Raw genomic sequence first — 14,367 nt, forward strand, 5'->3', positions numbered from 1 at the left:
ACTCACTCAGCTGTGGGTTAACTGGGAAATGGATGCCATTTTTCCCTATTCTCATGGTCTGAACTGCAAATACTTGTGGGCTGATGGAGTGTGCTTTGCTGCTTCATTGACCAGCATGCCTAGATTTTAGAGACAGTGAGAATATGGTTTATGCTCAACTCTTACCTTTAGTGGGTGAGTCTAAAGATTTGACAGCAGCTGTAGCTCAGGATTTCCAAGTGGGATTTGTAAAGTAGGTAGGAATAAAAGGCAGAACATTCACAGAAGTCATACTGCAAATGAAAATATGTGGTAAAAATGGTAAATACTAATTTTTTTAATAGTCTTATTATCTAGGTATTGTTTATGCAAATGTGCCTCACTTGTTTCTCTTGAAGTAATTTTATTGATCTGCTAATTTAAACAGATATTGTGAGATAGAGTTATTACAGATATTAAGTTGACACTAAACTTGCACCTCTGTCTTTAGAAAAGTCTAAGTGCATGGTTTCTGTGACAGAAAATGAGGTCTGTTATATACAGGATTGCTTTCCACATCTCTGGCATTTGCTAAGCAAAATCTGCTTCAACTATATGTATGTGATCATTTCTAGTTAAATATAGGACATGCATGGAACTATGTCAGATCTGTAGTAAGCATATCCATAAATAATGTTGGTCAGGAAATTCCACCTGAATGGATCTCAGTAAACTTGCAGATGACACCAAGCTTTGTGGTACTGTTGACACTCCTCTAGGACAGGGTGCCATCCAGAGGGTTCTGGACAAACTCCAGAAGTGGGCCCATGGGAATCTCAGCAGCACTTCCCAGAAGGATTTGGGGATGCTGTACATGAGCTGGCAATGTGCACTCACAGCCCAGAAGTCCAGCTGTGTCCTGGGCTGCATCCAAAGAAGCATGGCCGGTGGTTGAGGAGGTGATTCTGTTCCTCCACTCCATTCTTGTTAGACCCCACATGGAGTGCTGTATCCAGTGTGGGGCTTCCAACATGAGAAGGATGTGGATGGGATGGAGCAGATTCAGAGGAGGGCTGTAAAGATACTCCGAGGGCTGGGGCACCTCTCCAGTAGAGACAGGCTGAGAGAGGTTGTTCAGCCCAGAGAAGAGAAGGCTGTGGAGAAACCTTGTAGTACCACCTAGAAGGGGGCCTGCAAGGGATCTGGAGAGGGACTGTCTTCAAGGGCATTTTGTGATGGGATTGAAAAATAGTAGGTTTAGATGATATGCTGGCAAAGAATTCTTCACTGTGAGGGTAATGAGGCACTGGAAAAGGTTGCCCAGAGCAGTTGTGGATATCCCATCCCTGGCAATGTTCAAGACCAGGCTGGATGGGGCTCTGAGCAACCTGGTGTAGGGTTAGGTATCCCTGCCATGGGAGGGGGTTTGGAATCAAATTTTCTTTAAGGCTCCTTCAAACCTAAAATCTTCTATGATCCTATGATTTCTGTGTTGGGGTGCAGTCTTTGTTTTTTTGTCTTATGAAAATAGTACACTTGCGAACTCATTCAGTCTACACTAAGATTGGTTATCAATGTCTTACCAAAAATGTTAATCTGTAAATTGCTAAAATTTATAATATATAATAAAATTTAATATAATTAATATAATATAAATATAATACAATGTATTAATAATTGATATAATTAAGATAATATAAAATTAAAAATATATTTTATTTTGATTTCCACATTAATATTACTAATTTTTGTTCTGTTTATCTCAGTTTAATTCAGTTGTTGTTGGTTTATTCAGACGGATTTTTCTACTATTTTTAGAAGTAGTGCAAAGTAAAGAAACAAATGAAAATAATATACTCAAAAAGACTGGCAGTAATGAATTTAAAGGTTTTTGACATTTGAAAGAAAAATCTTAACAATATATTAACAACTATGGCTTTCTTCCAAGAGACTTCTACATGAAAAGGCAGCTTTGAAGGAAATTCAGGCAACTCTAAAGAAAGCAATTTAGATTTTATGATACAAGTATTTTTTCTGATTATGTTAATCTTACACAGGCTGATTGTGTCCTCCAAAGGCCATGACAAAACATAATCAGGCTGACTCTCTAAATTGGAATAACTCTAAAACCTCCTGAAGATGCAAATGTAGTTATCAGAGAAGAATTGCAAGAGTTCTTTCAAAGAATAATTTTTAGTAACTCACACTTTTTTCAACCAGTTTTGAAAAAATGTGTTTGAAGATTATCAAATCTAGCTATTAAATGCCATTTTTCAATTGAATCGGTCACTTATGCATTATATAGATATTAAATAATTCATGTTGCCAAAGAGTTGCTCAAAGCTAAATTTTAAATGGACTACATTAAGTATTCTCAAAGTATTTGCAGGCACAATTTGTGTATACAGGAAGGTAAGTTTGTGTCTGCAAACAGGTACATAGGCTAGACTAATTGGGCAGATTGGCTAATTATGTTTCTAGGCAGGCATGCACAGTTTGGTGTATGCAAATTAATGCAATCAGAAGCATTGCTTGTAAATTAGGCCCATATATTTAATTTTATCCTTTAGGTGTCAACAATATCAGATAAGGTGGAGATTGCATTCAGTAACAGTTATTTTATTATGAGACGGGTACCAAAGCCTTTTCAGGAAATTTTTGGTGGAAGAGCTTGACTTTCTTATGACATCATATCATTAATGTGACAACATACTAACAAGTGCAAGAACATTTATAGTGATTGCAGTAGAATCACAAAATTCAGTGACAAAATGTTATTAGCTGCAAGTTGCAGTCATCTGGGTTGTCTTCTTGCATATTGAATTATAATAAATACAAGGAAGAAACAAGTGATTTATTGAAGTGAAGTAACTGCCTTGTTTGCTATTTTTTTCCATGTCTTAACATTTTAAAATTTAAATATATATTGCCTTATCTACATATCTCACATAAATAATAACCAATTATGTGTTATAGCTTTGTACTTATTTCAGAATATTTATATATATCAATTATCATATCCCAATATAATTTTTATCATCACAGTAGTTTCTCAGTTATTTCCGTGTCAGTAATTTGTATGTCATTGCCTAGCTGTAAAAAACATAACACCAACACCTGGTTGCAAAGAAATAGTCAACAGAAACAAATCTGATGTAGCTAAATAATGGTGAAAGGAAAAGTTTGAGTACATAAGTAAATTGCATTATTCAGCTATTTTTTAAAATGCACATATCTACCATAACTGGCATTGAAAATATTTTTAATTGACTTTTCATATTTACCTGTCAGTGTCTGACAGTCAAAAATAGCTGTTCAGTAGCTTTGGTAATATGGTGCACTTTCAGCATCATTGTACTAAAAGCCTAACAAAGCAGAGTTCAGTTGAGGAAGGTAATTTCTCTGACTATATCAAATATTTTCTGTTTTCTTCATACCTCTCTGCTCATGACAGAACTGTGTTCTGAGCTTGTTCTAGTTTCATTGTCCTTGTGATCCTGTCTGAGATACCTCTTTTGCTTCAGGTGATTTTATTTCTCTTCATCTAACAGGAGGGTTTTTTTTCCTTTCTCTGTCTTTCTTTGTCTTCATCAAGAGCATACACAAGCATGTATATATACTAAAACACTAAGCACCAGTAGTCCTTTCTTTGATTTATTTTAGGCATCTACACCAAGTCCCCTGTGTGCCACACAAATTCTGCTTCCAGTTTGTTTTTTGCTGATGTCAATGAGGTTCTCTCTATTGATGTCTGGAACTTCTGCAATTTATTTGTACATCATTTTAAAGTTACTGTATCTCTGATAAACAGAAATTGCATCAGGTTGATAGTTGGGATGCTTGTCCTGTCAGTAGCCTCAGGCTACTGGGGCACTTCTGGATAATTGTGAGCTATAAAAGTAACAAGAAGTTAGAGAAAGATGCAGCCATCTGTATAATCTAATGATGCTGGAACTCATGTGAATGACTGGAATGCTTTCAGTCAAGTGAAAGAAGCAGCAATAGTCTAATTATTACTATATATTGTACATAATCAAAGACACAGTTTATCTTTTTTTTTGCTATAATGGAAACAGGATGATTTTTGCTTTGTCTTCAAATTGTGCAACTCATCAGAAAGGATTGCTACTTGTTAATTAAGGTGGTATGTTCAAATTGTTTCCTTTTTAATGCTTCCTGGTGGACATAAAAACTTCCTGCATTGATATTTTATTATCCATTATGCTACATAAAACTAAATCTATTTTTGGCTTTTTCAGTAGTAACTGACACCTTCTGTATGCAGCATTTCAGCTTCCTGTTTACACTGTAAAAAATCTGTGCAGTTCAGAATTTCATTACACAACATAACTTGAATGCAAACTTCTATAATTCTCTGATTGCTGTGATTTTTTTTTTCCTTTTTTTAAAAGACCACATTTACAGCTAAAATTATTCACATAAACATTAGCATGACTTGGAAATGGGCTTTTGTTTTTTGTCATCACCAGTTTACTCTTAGGTGTATGCTTTTAGCCTTTTACTCTGCTCATTATAAAACCAGAGGATGAGGAGTTTATTTTCTCATGTTTCTTTTTATTACTCCAGACAAGTTCTTCTCAAAAAATGATTCATTACTAGCAAAATAGTTCTTGATTATCTGTAGGTGAAAGAGTTCTCTGAGAGTTCTGCTCCATGAAAGAATGTTTGATTTGAGATTATATAAGTTTGAACATTTGTGTGTGTTCTGATAAGTCATTGCTGTATTCTCAGTAGTATTAAGATCCAAAAAACCAAACCCAATATAAAAATCATACACTATTGTTTATTTTTTATTTATATGCAAGAAGTAACTTAATATATTTTTAGGTCATAAAGGAGCTGTTTCATGATACAATGGCTGCTAAATGCTTTCATAGTTGAAAAAAATACTGGAAAAATTAATGAATAATAATGAATTGAAAGCTACAGAGAAAGAGCATGTCAGTCTGAAGATGGCTGTATATCACAAACTGAAAGCTATAAAATATTGTGAAGAAGCATCAGTAACTTATTTTAAAGTTTTATTCTGACTCAGCATAGCCTTTTCCTAAATTGAAATAATCCATATAGCTCTGTATATGTTTATATGAAGATATACATATATGATTGTGTAGATTGATTCTGTGGTCCAGTAGATTGTTTTTCTCCCTTTAGACTATATATTGAGTTTTGACTGAATTTTGCAAACTGTAGACAGTGAAAGACAGTGTTCAAAGTGGGGCAAACAGTTGGACCACCTCCCTGTTACTAGAGAAGTATTTATCATGCAGATCTCTAAAACCTAAATGTTGCCTCATAAAATATCAGTATTTAGTTCTGAATATAGTTCTATTCATACTGTTCAATAACAAAAAGAGTAAATGCCATGTAATTCCAACATCTTTCACTGATCAATAAGTGTAACAGTCCCCAAAGCATTATCTTAATAATTTCTTTTCTACTCATATGTCTTAGAAAGTGAAATAATATGCAGGAATCAAGTATCACTACAGTGAGTAAAGTACAAAGGTGAAGAAGTTATGCCAAAGACATTGACAGCCTTTTAAGTAAAAGAAAACTTTATGGTTCAAAGTATGTATGGCTTACTGTTTGTAAAGGCTCATTAAAATACCCTGAATATGTTCTATTTTTACTACTGCTTATCAGAATTACATACTTTTTGTTTACTTACAGTATGAAAGAGGCTGGTTTAGGCCATAAACAGTGGAGGGGTGGTCCCATTTCATCAAACTGCAAGCAGTGTCCAGTAGTTTATACCAATCCTGTTTGTGGATCAGATGGTCACACATATTCTTCTCAGGTAAGAATTGAATAAAGAACTAAAGTAATCTTTCATTGTTCCAATCAATTCCAGCTCTTGGAAAATAAAATTATGTATTGTAAAACAAACTAATATTTATTTGTTTTGGCTAAAAAATGTATTGCAGAATGCAACCTACAAGAATTCTAGTATTTTGTATGATGTAAAAGCAAAATGGTAGCAAACCCTAAGAAACATAAACCAGTAAAAGCTGGAGCAGCAGAGTGTAGGTGTGCTCCACAATGTAATGGAGCACATGGAGTGCTCTGCTGTGTGACGAGACACCATGGTGGGGTTTGGGGTAAGCAAAAAAGTGTTGGGTGTCCCCAGCTGGGGGTAGAATAGGCATGTTAAGTCAGATTTCCCAGCCAAGCATTGAGGGTGTGCTTCAAATTCCAGGCTCTTAGACATAGGTGGAACATATCCAGAAAAAAAATGTAATAATGTAAGCAATTGTTGGATAGCTTTCCTTGCAAAAGCATGTTGCAAGTTTTAAGATCATAATCAAATCTTCCTTTTCTAATCCTTACCCTCCTGTCTTTTCTCTCATATCTTTGAAGATAAAATAATAACTTTTAAATGTTGCTGTCAGTTTACCACATCTTGTTTGGATTAAATACTTTGTGTTAGTCCTGCTAAAGTCCAAAAATCCTGGGACTGCATTAGTACAGTGCAGAGGTGAAATTGTGAAATGGAGGGGCTTCATAATGCTGAAAACAGATTAATTTGTTTAGCATCCTTCATTAAAGCTTTAAGCACAAGAATACTCAGCCAATATTAACAACTGAATCTTGTTTATTAAAGTGTGGGCTCTTGATAAACCTGTTTTTCTCAGAAACAGAATATAGTTCAGTAGTGTGAAAGGAGCTACTGCATTCTGTGTTACTGACACTGTGTCCTTACACTAACAAATTGTTTCATTAGTAGATAGTATCCAGTGCCTCAAGAGAAGTATAATAATAGATTAAATTGATGGAGATGTAAAAGCTCTGTTTGTTACTTATGAAGAAAAAAGATCCATGTCATATTTTAAACAAAATACTTTAAGGATAGTTTAATATCTAAAGATTTTTAGAGTTTCCATAATTTTTGTTTGTTTTGTACATAATCACAAATTAATCATATCTGAAGTTTACACATCTGTAGTCACATGTGAAGTTTAGAAAAAATATTTAGTTTCCAGGAGGGACTGGGTGTTGGATTGAACACCAAGTATCTTTTCCAAGGATATTTTATTCTTGATAAACTAAAAACATCAGATTTAACTAATGCTTCCTAAACCCTGACGATACTTTGGCTTTTATCCTAAATTTTACATTAGAACATGTTTTTCCTACTAACTTGAACATTTAATTATAAGGATTTGGTCTAGAACCTACTTTTCCTTTACAGAAAGCAATTAAAAATCTTCTAATGCTTATACCAGCTTATCTGAGGCCCTACAAATGAATTCTGGATTCTTTGTCACAGCTAAAATATACTTCCTTTCATTGACAATATGATTTCAATTTAGGAATTTGAAAAGTATTCTGATTTTCATTAGCTGTAATCTCTTGCCTATGTTTTTTTTTGTGAGCTAAATGTGTGCTGGCATCTTACTAGACATTAGGTGATGCTGTCATTTAGTGTTTACTTTGCCTTGCTGTTCAAATGTTCAGGCAGTCTTTAAGTCTCAAGTCCAAGCTGCACACAGATATAATATAGATGGTAGCCTCTACAATTTTGCAATTTAAATAGATGGGGTAGATAAGTTAATATAGTTAATACTGGATGAGCAACTTTTTTATTTTTTGGATACTGTGTACTTCATTTATTTCAATCTCTCCCTGTGTTCTTCCTAATGTAATACAAAGATCACCCCAGTTTAACCTCATTGCTTATTTCTTATTTTACCATATAGCAATGCTGTGCTCTAAATACTTCTGTAGGTAGAAATGACCTTTCTGGCCCCTCATGGTCTGGTCTGGACTAGATGTACAAAAGTCTATAAATATTGATGAGATGCAGATATTTTTAAATCAGTTTGTGTTAAAGGTGCAGCTGTTCAAAGGGAATAATGAGGGATGAGTGGATTGAATAGGCACAATGTGCTCCCATTCCAGTGCATTCAGTGCAGCACTACATGTTACCCACCTCAATGTCCCTTGCATGCAAACAGTGAAGAAGTAACATACCATCAGAGATGTTTTGGGTTGTACTTCTGTCTTCCACTGCCTTGTAATGGTAGATTTCAAATCTCAGCTTCCTGAAGAAAAATGCTAAAACCTTTCATTGCCACAGAATATCTATATTAGTCTATAAATATTTATTTTTATTTATTTTCAGTGATATGAGGATTTTGTATTCTGTGCTACCAGTTGCATCAAAACAGAGGTCCTTGCCAGGATATTTCAGGAGCAGTGTTTTTAAAAATTGACTAAAGACAAATATTTGTGTTCCTGAACTCCAGGCAAAGTTTATTTCATTATGTCATCAAGTTCCAGTAGGAGTTTATACAGCACTTTTCTTGTATTTAGAAAGCATTCATCAATGACTCTGGAAAATTGTATAATACATTTTCAGAAAATAAGTCATTAAATAGTAATAGTATTGTAGAACACAGCCAGATAGTTGACATTTGTCAGATAGATGCTCTTTTGGGAGTATATCCTTGCTTTTCAGGACAAGTCCATGAAATGCTTGAATTGAGTTATGTAACTACAGCTACTTCATACATGCATTTTGCTTTGGAAAGCAAACAAGAAAAAAAAAAAAGATTATATAATAGCTGGACTATCTAGAAAGAAAAGTTATCTGCTAAACTGAGCTTTTCCAGAGTCAGGTAAGGGTATTTTGTTTCCCTCTCATTTTTGCAGTCCAGGTTAAGTTTATTTTTTTTCTCAGCTCACAATCAGTCACATGAAATCAGTGTAAAAGAAAAGTGGCAGATGTAAGACATTTGCTACTAGCTTTACAAGAATGATGAAACAAAAATATTACATGCTGAAATGTTGAGTAATCAAAGTGAACATGAATCATTGTGCTGGAAGAAATTCAGTATAAAGAGATCCTGCCATTTCCTTGGCACAGTGGTGGTACTATTTTTACTTACTTGCCTTTAAATAATACTGCATATGTTCTACAGTTGGTCTGCTTTTACCTTCTGCATTTCTCTAAACTTTGGCGCTTGAAAGTGCAGTATACATTTTTACACTAGGAATTCTCAAGCAGTGCTATCTCATAAGGCTTTAGTACCCCTATGTACTTGACATTCTCCATGAAAAACACAGCCTGTCTGTGGCTTCATCTTTCCTGGGATTAATAGGGAAATAAAAGGACATAAAATGAAGCTCAGATGGGTTGTTTTGAGGCAGCAGCCCAGCTCTTGCCATTCTTCCACCCAGGGAGGCAACTCACTGATGTGCAGCACATGCTGTGAACCTGGTGTAACTGGGATGAGGTGGTGATGCTCAGGCTTGGATGATTCTGTTGGAACAATTCTCCCATATTGCACAATATTGTAGCTGGACTTTCACAAAAATGGCCAAGAGGGGCAAAAAAATATGGTCATGCAGATGAATCTTCTTTTGAGTGGATTTTGCATATTTTGATTTCAGCTCTGATGTTTGGTATAAGAGCCTGAAGTTTTCTCTCTTAAGTTGAATGCAGTTGACAGTCCCACTTCAGCAAAATATAGCCTTAAATAAGATCAATGAACAGTGCTTGCAGTTTTTTGAAAACACAGCAGAAGTAACTAAATCTTTAAATTATGCCCATTGCCCCATGGTTTTATGCCAGAATTGCTTTGGCAGTTCTACTGTTAGCAGCAATTTGCTCAAGATGGCTTCATATTGATAGTGAATTTATATTTTCTCTTACCTATGAAAGCTTCATGTTACTGATGACAATCCTGTATGTATAAATATAAATAATAATTATGTTTTTCAAAAGCAATGGGTCTGAACTAGTTTCTCAGACTAAGATGCAAGCTGTATAGAAAAGTAGTCAGAAAAGAGGACAAAAATCTTGAAAGACTCCACAGATAGATAGGTATGTGGATTTAGATCTTTTTAATATTCAAATACTTTCTTCAGTCTCCCAAATTACAATTCCATACTATGAGGAGATTTGAAAGAGCTGGGGATAAAATTGGACTGTGTGAAGGAGTGAGTTTAATATTCCATTCAATTTTTGTTTATCATTTTGCATGAATCTGAAATAGATTTTTATTCTAAGGGCATCCCATATTTAACATTTTTCTTTTTAAAGTAATTGCTATCTATTAATTTCAAGTATTTTTAAAATTTTAACTTAATAATCTGTATCTCTTAGCAGTGTGTTCCATATAAGACAGCTTGTTGGGAAGAAACATAAAAAATCTGTATTGGCATTTTTAATCTTTGTTGTTACTTTAAGGACTGTAATTTTACATAACTTAAATTGATTTAATGCATTAATTACTGTATTGTGAGCTTTCAGGTCACATGCCTGAGCTATTCAAACTTTTTTTTCTGCTTAAGGAGAGATTGCTAGAAACTGAATTGCTATTACAAAATAGAAGTTTTGTATAAGTAAAAAAAATTATTTTTCACAAGGTTGATTCAATGTATGTCAGTCTTCTTAAATTGGGCTATTCCACTATGCCTTTCCATTTTTATCTGCCTTGTTACTAAGCAATCTGTTGTAGACTTAACTGCCAGTTAAAATATAGCCAAAAATATTAAGGTTAAATCACTGCCTGCCACCTTTAGTAATAAAATAATGTAATCTCTCTGAAATAAATTGTTTGACAGCATACAGGTTCTTTTGCAGCTGCAAGAAGGATCTTCTTCCAGGTGCTCTACCAGGGCTGATTTGTTTTTCTAATAAAAGTAGATTTTGTCAAAAGGGGCATCTCAAAATCAAGATTTGTGTGTCTAGCCCAAGCAACACCCATCCAAAGTCACTCCGTTGTAAGTGGAAAAATTTAAAAACTTCTACAGACCAAATCTGGGTTGTACTGTTACAATGACCTTGTGACTGAAATGCACTGGCAAATAAAAAATTAAGTTGGTAGATGTCAGGGGGGAGGAAAAACAAACCCCAAAAAATGACAATAAACCATGGCCAGGCCGCCTTCTGCCCCATTCTCTCCACCCTTATAGAACCCCACAAACAATGAACACCCTGTAACCAACTTTTCTTGAATGAGACTAATGAATAGACAGTGGTAAAAATAAAATGCATAATGCTTAGTTGATCCTGGAATATACTTTGGGTCTTTACAGAAATAGCAGAAACTGGTTGTTTATTGCTTATATGCTTAAAAAAGGCAAACAATAAATAAAGGAAGGAAATGAGATTGGCTGAAGCTGGAAAATCAGACATGGATGGGTTTTGCCAGTAAGACCTGAAGTTTTATCTGGAACCTTTATATTGATAGGATGTGGTATTAAAAAAAAAAAAAAGGAAGAGAAATATCATAACTTTATATTATCCAGATTTTCAAATAGGCTGACATACTAAAAATTCCAAGCTATATCAAATTATACATAACTGATCTCCTCTTTATCTGCTGCATTGAAAATAAATAGCAGCTAAAGCTATAGAGAAAGAAGACTTAGATAACAAAATGCTTTACAGAAACTTTAATATTTTGAAATTCTGAGCAATTCAGTATTTCTCAGACTAGGATGATGTATTTATATGAGCAGGAATTTGATTCCCTTTTTCATTTCCAGAATATCATGTTTGTTTAATATATTGAATTTGCATTAAGAGATACCTAAACTTCAATACTTCAGTAAAAATAAAAAAAATTGCAACTTTAGGGACTGGAAAATATTTTCCAAAGACTTCATCTCTATAATTCCTTTAAATGGAAATCCACCTTGGCATGGATGAGATGCTGACCAAGAGCTTAAGGGTCAGCATTAAAGGGAGACAGGGACAGATGACATTAAAATAGGGGACTGCTACAGGACCCCTCACCAGGAAAAACAAGTGAATGAGGGCTTCTACAGACAGATAGGAGCAGCTTCACTTTCACAAGCCCTGGTCATCATGGGGGACTTCAGCTGCCCTGTTGGAGGGACAACACAGCAGGGCATAAGCATTGCAGAGGCTTCCTGGAATATGTTCATGAGAAATTCAATCTCCAAGTGATGGAGGAGCCAAGAAGGGGAACCTACAAGACAGTTGGAGAGAGACTTTCTGCAAATGCATGTAGTGATAAACATGAGTAGATTTAGGTTAGATATTAGGAAGAAATTCTTTACTATGTCGGTGATGAGTTGCTAGCACAGCTTTCCCAGAGATATTATGGATGCCCCATCCCTGGAAGTGTTTAAGGTCAGCTTGGAAGGGGCTTTGAGAAAAGTAGATTTATTTGCCCATGACAGGAGAGTCTGAACTAGATGATCTCTAAGGTCCCTTCCCACAACATGGAGTCATACTGTGACTCTGTGTATGCTTTTTTTAAACGGTTTTGTTTTTTTCTATAATTGAAAGCACCTAGGCTGTAAGGAAAAATCAGTCAAAGAATAGGATAAACAGGTAAGGGGAAGTAGTATCAGTGTTCATTGAAGAACCTTCATGTCACAGTAGTAGGATACAGATACGAAGTTCTGAATGTAAATTTGTGTGTTAACTGTCAAATGGGACAGCCAGTAAAACAAGAAAGCTAAAGACATACATAGTTACATGGAGAACAATCTTTTCTCTGGGAGGTTTAACCATAAGGAGTTAATATTTTGAAAATAGTATTAAAAATGTAACTAGAATTACAACTAAAGTAGTTGGTATCATTTTGGCAGAGCAATTCTTTTCCAAAAAAAATATGTCCACATCATATGCAGGCAGAAATGCATAGGAGCTGAACACAGGAGCTTATGTAGCCTTGTGGGGCAAAAACCGGTTCTGTAACAAAACAACAGAGAAAAGGGTCTGAGGCATTGAGACAATTAATCATGGTCTTATGTTTTCTATTTGCTTTAAACATTAAAGTAATGAGAAAATAGTGTAGAAGTTTGAGATGAACTGTGTCAGTTGCAAGAAGGAAATCAAGAGACACAATTGTCTCAGATTTACCAAGTGGAAGCACATTAAAGCATATGGTTTCAGTGGAGTAGAAGATAAGGATGGTAATAATCCAAGATATAGTTAGGTGGGTTTAGAGGATTTTTATGATCTTGGGAGGCTACTGTTTAGGCATTTATTTCTAAAAAATGGAAAAGGAGCTTTCAATAGGGAAAGAGAATGGTTAAAGATGACATGAAGTGAAATAATGTCAACCTAGTGAACAGATTTTGAGAATTTATAGTAACAATCTATTATAAGAATGGGGGTAAAGAAGTTGAGATGAAAACAAGCAAATGGCAAGTGAGAACTGGCTCAGATCTTGGCCCAGTAAAAGCTGCAAATAAAGTGAAAATTACTAGAAAAATGTAGTTATTCAAATTAAAAAAAAATTCTAACATAATTAAATTTAGTAATCAAATGGGAAAAAATGTTTAGCGTCTAAAAATATATTCTTACACAGTGTTCATGCAGGTCACATTTGTATTTAGAAAGAAGCTGAAATACTGTGAAATTTAAGTTTCCAACCCCATAACAGAGATTTAGATCACCAATGCTATAAACTAGTCATGCTGGCCTGGAGAAAAAGAAAAACTTCAGTCTTTTTTTTGTCAGATTCCGATGCAGAATTATGTTTGTAATGTTAGAGAATCTTCTTCCAAGTCTCATGGTTTGGGTTTGGTTTTTTTAAATTTGTAATTCCTGCAAGCTCACAATGAAATATTATAAATGTGAGCCAGTTGCTATGTGGATATTTCATTGAAAACAAATTCAGACATATGACTTGAGTATCAGAGGTAGGTCCTCTGCATCATAGCAATGTGTCAACAACAGCAAAAAAAAAAGTAGCATCTTAGGCCATCATGGACTTACTGGAAAAGAAAAATAAGCACTGATATAGCAAAATTTGTTACTCTGACTGTTCATTCAAAGCATAACATATGAAAACTTGGCTTTGTGTTTTCCTGGTTTGAATCCATATGTGTTTGCAACAGAACAAGGAAAATTTTGCTTGTTTTAGGAATCAAGTACTAACAGCACAAAGGGGAAAGATTTAGGCACAGTTCTGTGTGTCTCTGCACAAGGTGTATCTCTTTAAAGTCAAGAATAGAGATGTGATATAGTGAAAAACAGTCCTACTTTGGAATGTAATTCCCATTTGTACAATACAGTGTTTCTTTCCTGACAGAGTGAGAACTAGTAGGAATGTGAAATTTCATAAATATTTTTGTCACTGATAGCACATGGAGCCTATGGAGCCTTGTATTTTGGACTGTTTAGTAAATTAAATCTAGCTCTTGGAGTTCAAATTAATATTAGCATACATTTTTAGGTGAGCAAAAAAGCAGAAAGCTCTACAGGCAATACGCCTATTTGAGAGTGCCTAGGTGTTCTACCTACTTGTAACTTACTATGTAGAATTAATTTTTCCTTTTTATTTGCCTTCTCTTCTTTTTCTCTCTCTTTTTTTTTTTTCCCTTTTTCGCCACAGTTGACAAAGAATAGTTTAAATATCTTTGAAACTTTGATGGGATAACCCAGTATGGACTCCC

At 34.6% G+C, this 14,367-nt stretch overlaps 1 protein-coding gene across 1 annotated transcript in view; it reads left to right on the forward strand.

Annotated features, from left to right (window-relative positions):
- SPOCK3 (SPARC (osteonectin), cwcv and kazal like domains proteoglycan 3) overlaps nt 1–14,367 on the forward strand; it is a 160,620-nt gene that overhangs the window by 90,722 nt on the left and 55,531 nt on the right. Inside the window, exon 5 of the mRNA XM_021555661.2 lies at nt 5,653–5,779. Coding sequence (XP_021411336.1) covers nt 5,653–5,779 — 127 coding nt within the window. The remainder of the gene's footprint in view (nt 1–5,652; nt 5,780–14,367) is intronic.

The sequence above is a fragment of the Lonchura striata genome, chromosome 4 (genome assembly GCF_046129695.1).
Source record: "Lonchura striata isolate bLonStr1 chromosome 4, bLonStr1.mat, whole genome shotgun sequence".
NCBI lineage: Eukaryota > Metazoa > Chordata > Aves > Passeriformes > Estrildidae > Lonchura > Lonchura striata.